This window comes from Cibotium barometz, chromosome 59 (assembly GCF_041138505.1).
Source record: "Cibotium barometz isolate CiBa-2024 chromosome 59, ASM4113850v1, whole genome shotgun sequence".
Classification (NCBI taxonomy): Eukaryota; Viridiplantae; Streptophyta; class Polypodiopsida; order Cyatheales; family Cibotiaceae; genus Cibotium; species Cibotium barometz.
The window spans coordinates 24,368,223-24,373,065 of NC_141104.1; the positions used below are offsets into that span (position 1 = coordinate 24,368,223).

The 4,843-nt window shown below is 41.2% G+C and overlaps 1 protein-coding gene across 2 annotated transcripts; it reads left to right on the plus strand.

The window, feature by feature from the left end:
* The first annotated feature begins 3,390 nt into the window (after positions 1-3,390).
* Positions 3,391-4,527, plus strand: LOC147605638 (uncharacterized). Of its 2 annotated transcripts, XM_086793405.1 has the most exons (4): positions 3,391-3,589; positions 3,689-3,753; positions 3,873-3,955; positions 4,165-4,527. In XM_086793405.1, exons 1-4 carry the CDS (start codon positions 3,504-3,506, stop codon positions 4,312-4,314), a joined length of 384 nt encoding a protein of 127 aa, XP_086649531.1. In that variant the 5' UTR covers positions 3,391-3,503; the 3' UTR covers positions 4,315-4,527. The 2 variants fall into 2 exon arrangements, 1 of the variants encoding a protein (XP_086649531.1); XR_015265165.1 differs by lacking the exons at positions 3,391-3,589; positions 3,873-3,955 and having other exon boundaries at positions 3,604-3,753.
* Positions 4,528-4,843: the final 316 nt, after the last annotated feature.

Below are 4,843 nucleotides of genomic sequence, written 5' to 3' on the forward strand. Positions count from 1 at the left end.
TTGACAGTCTTGTGGCTAGGAAGGCGCAAGAGCCGAGGCCATTTGTGGGCGTGCATGTGTGGGCGCTCTTCACAATGCTTCAAAACCACGTGGCACCTTGGGTACCCTATCAGTGTGGTGCCTTGGACCATGGTTCCTTGTTTTCCCAATCTAGCAAAGGTGATTATTTCCCTGGATGTTCCTTGCCCATTTCCTATCTTTTACTTATATTCACCAATAGGCTCTATCACCCTTCCAAATATTCACCACCTTTAGAAGTAGAAAGAAAAGCCTCCCAAAGAGCCTGACATATATTGTTCAACCCTATCATGGTGGGTGCTTACCCCTTCACATGAGAAAGGAAACTAGAGACCATGTGCATATAAACTCCTACCAATCTTGCATAAGTAATGAAATCTTTTCCTTTTAGCTAGACACAAATGATGGTAGACATTGTGCATGACATCTCTATTATGGGCTACCCTTTCAGCTGAAACAAGAGAGTAACTACAATGTAGCACATTTGTGATGATACTTTTCATGATGGCATGTGCAAATTGATTTGACAATTATACAAGTGTGATAATTTTTCTTCACATTGAGTATACATAGATGATTGCAAATTGAACTTTGAAGGTAGCAATTGTACTTTGAAGGTAGCTACTTTTCATCCACATCATCATAAGATATGGTCATTAGATAGCTTCCCAAGGTAAGATCACCGACCTTCCCTAGTCGTAATAGATCGAGTCTTTTGGTCATTGCAATTGACTAGAGGCTCAAAATCATATCAAGCTTACCCACCCCAATCGGAATACACCAAGGCAACAGCCATTGCACTTGCCCCGAAGCTCCGCCAGTTGGTTGGGGAGCTCCATATTCAGCTTCTTCCTCAATGGTGGCAAGAGAGGCTACATGCAGGTCCTTTGTTCTTAGTTAATCCATAAGGCTTTGTGTCTCATGTGAGATGCCTTTAGATACTGAAGAGGTGGTGGAGGAGGTAACAAAGAGGTTGGGCCTTATGACTTTATTTGATCTCTACTCTGCATTGATGACATCTTTCTCATGCCACTAACTCATCATCGCATAGAAGCATGGATTGCACTCTTTTCCTTCTTTGGCTTGGGGTAGCTTCTCCCTAATCTCTTCATTAATCTTCTTGGACCTTTCACCTTCCTTGCATGCTTTCAACATGTCTTGAGTGCACTCAGCCTTGATCTCTTCAATCTTGGTCTTCTATGATGCTAGTTCTTCTGAAGTATGCCTTGTTCAGTTCGAGGACATCTACAAAGTCTTGGCTTTGGCATTTGATATGTTGTGCTCTTGTCTTGTTCTCTTCATTGAGCTCTTTAAAACTTGACCTTGCCATCATTAAGCTCTTAGGAGTGCGCAATTTTCTACATGGTAGCATGTATTGCCTTTTTCTCCTCCTCCAAGGCTCTTTTTTGATACTGCCCCACTATCTCCGTTAAAATCTTTTCTTCCTCTTGGGCACTTTCTAGTAGCCTCTTCTTGGACTCATGTGGTGGGTGTGCTATGGAATTGAACTGGATATGGTTGATATGAATATTGTGTGTATGTTTGTGTAAGGCCTCATCAAACTTTGAATCATATGCCACAATTGATGGTCATGAGAGGAGGATGTGTGTACGTGTGAAAATCTGCATTTAAGGCATGTTTGAAGCTACCCACAAATCCCATGTAGATGGTGCTCTAGAGTGCTTTGTGGCCACGAGTTTCTCCAACTTCCTCTTGTCCTACATTGTGCAAACCTTAGTGTCTATGTTTACATACATGTGTCCACGTTCACTACATGTGAACGTGTGGTCCATGTTTACATGTACGTGCAAGTTCACAACACGTGAACATGTGGTCCATTTCGATCGATATCTTTTCTTTCGCTTGATCACTTTCTAGTAGTCTCTTCTTAGACTTCTCTTGTAGCCCTACTATGGCATTGAATTGGATATGGCTAACATGCATGCACAATACATGACATGATCATCAACACAAGCTTCCATAGGCTCTTCAGGGCCACTTGTGCCATTCTACCCGCGATCAATTTTGGACACATATTGTCAATAATATTGGAAGCTATGTAGTGGACTTCTCCTGCATGGCTCTTTCTTGTCACTATTGTTCCTTATCGGATGTCTGAGCATGGGGCCAAGTTTACAACATGTAGACATGTGGTCCATGTTTACAACACTTAGTGCTTTCAATTAACGAGATGGAATTATAGCCACCCAAACCTTCATCTTGCCGTTGTGAAATTGAGCCAATGTGGATTGCTTTTACTTCTTCCTGATGATATCGAAAGATGTCATTATTTGTGCAAGAAAGCTGCATAGGTAAAACAAAGGTAACTTATCATCATGTGAGCCTCAATACATGTATAGTAGTTCAAGAGCATGATAATATAGTACGTACTATTTGAAGCTACCCACAAAGCCCACGTACATGGTGCTCTAGAGTGCTTTTTACTGGGCATGAATTTCTCCAACTCCCTCTTGTCCTTCACTTTGCAAACCTTAGTGTCCATGTTTACTTACATACATATGTCTAAAATTTTTGACATGTGAAGATGAGGTCCATGTTTACAACACTAGTCCATGTTTATGTTTTAAACATCTACTTTTATGTGAGGAGAGACAACGTGTAGACCTTAGCATCAAGAAGGCATTTAGGCTACTGCATTTTTCTTCTTGAATTCCCCTGTCAATATGACTAGCCTTAACAAAGTGCACATGTAATCTATAGATAGTGTATGTTGAATGAAGTATGTAGTATGTATTGGAAGAGTAGCACGTCAATGTCGTGCAGATCCATATTGTGCTCATAGAAACAAGAACTTTTGGAAGAGGAAGCGCATGGAGAACCATTTGAGGATGCATGGTATACACATGCAGGTTCCATATCTCAAAATCGGGCGTCCAAAGGAGAAAGGTGAAGAGAGGCAAAAAAGGGATGATGTTGACCTATATCTAGATCAATGACGCAGAAAATTTTACATGAAGGACTGCAAGCTCAAGCTTGCAAAAGAAGAGGGAGAAGAGATCAAAGCTGAGCACATGTGGGACAAAGTGTTGACCTTGGAGAACAAAAGGTAGAGGAACCTTCAAGGGAGGAGTACATAGAAAGGTGTGTCAAGACGGCAATGGCTATGTACGAGATTAATACATCTCATCGCGAGCAACTAACTGAATCAAGGATATCTAAAGGATATGAGAAACAATTTAAGTTGCGCAAAAGCCTTTTATTGAATTTATAAAGATTCATTTTCTTTCTCGTGTGTCTACATTAATCTCTAACTCATTGTGGGTGCTTTTGTAGAGGCGTAAGCAGCCATGCATAGGGGATTTTGATCATGCTCATATCCCGAATGCCAAAAAGGAAGACAAGTTTGAACCAAGGTGTGAAACGCTACCCATCCAACATGGAAAAATTGCCACAAAGGAACGAACTCGGTTGCCCCTATATTTGTAGATTTTCCCACTAGATATACCCCGCCTATTTGTGAGTGGATGTTTAGTGTCCATAACACCTTTGTGAAGGTCATTCAAGATGGGGGCAGCCGCATCAGGACAAGACAAACCGCCCATCGTAATAGGTTGTACTCAATGATCGGCAAGAGAGTGGTCATAATTGCTGAATCCCTAATATTTTTAAAGCATGACAAGCCTCACTCACTCCTCTTTTTTGTGTTCAGATTGCAGTCAAATGAATGCTTGCAGTTTAAGTCTATCATCTCTAAGCTCGTGGCCACATTTGCAGGTTCTTTTTTTCTTTTCTCTTATGGTTGTTAATGTTGCTTATATTTTCGGTTGCTTGGGTTCCTATGCTATGTACAAGTTTCTATCTATGTCATCTCTTCTAAGTAGCATGTGTCGCAGGCGCAGGAGGGCATTGCAAAGCTTGTCAAATTCTTGCAATGCCTCCCAGAGCTGAGCCAAATTTGGCTATGCCTATTTTTGAGGTGAATTTTAAGATTGTCTAGGGGCCTCAGCGGCACGGCCAAATGGGCATGATTGTGGGTACTACATCATGGTTTATTGCTTCTACTTTATAGATTGGGGATTGTTGGGCCACCTTGACTCAGCAAAATGGTTGAGCAGTGTTGGGCATCTAGTTTCTTGATGAACAAAAACGCATGTGGTTTTAGCGTAATTGTGGTTGTTTTTGCAGCTCACAAAAGAGTGTTTTTCGCACCAACACGTGGAGGACCTTCTCAAGGACTGGCATGCTTGGTGCATCCACACTTTGGAGATGAAGATGTTCACGGGCACCTTGGATCAGTGTTTTCATTTGATCATCTGGATGTGCCGGTTTTTGTAACTACGGGCTTATCCCCTCTACACAGTCTTTTTGTGGAGATTTTGTTGGATGAACAAAATCGTTTTTGTACCTATGGTCTTATCCCCTCAATCGTTTTTTGTTGGATGAACAACTTTTGTGGACTCTAGCTACGGCCTTATACCCTCTACATAGTCTTTTTGTACTGCACTTTATGTAAGGAGCTTTTGTTAGTGAAATTATGATTTATGTACATGGATGCTTCACTTGCAAATACAAGATTGAAAGCATGAGTGCCTAACTATTGTAGAATGCGTGTGGAATGATATGTGTCCTGGTTATTTCATTATCCTAAGTTTGCTCATTAGGGTGAAGTGTTGCTATTGTGGATGATGGGAGAAATTTTTTAATTCTGATTCGTCACATAGTGTGGCAAGTTGAAGTGTCAACTAAGTGCCCAGCAGCAGCTCAACAATCTCTGGATTTTTGAGAAAGTTCTCTGTATTGACGAAGGAAGTGAATTCCCAAGTTTAGGACAAATGTGGATGGCAAGATAGGGAAATAGATTATC

Excerpts from the sequence above, each read along its gene's own strand:
- LOC147605638 (XM_086793405.1), top strand. The coding sequence starts at position 3,504 with ATGTTTAGTGTCCATAACACCTTTGTGAAGGTCATTCAAGATGGGGGC. Across the intron at positions 3,590-3,688 it reads CAAACCGCCCATCGTAATAG|ATTGCAGTCAAATGAATGCT; the intron begins GTTGTACTCAAT and ends TTTTGTGTTCAG. Across the intron at positions 3,754-3,872 it reads GCTCGTGGCCACATTTGCAG|GCGCAGGAGGGCATTGCAAA; the intron begins GTTCTTTTTTTC and ends CATGTGTCGCAG.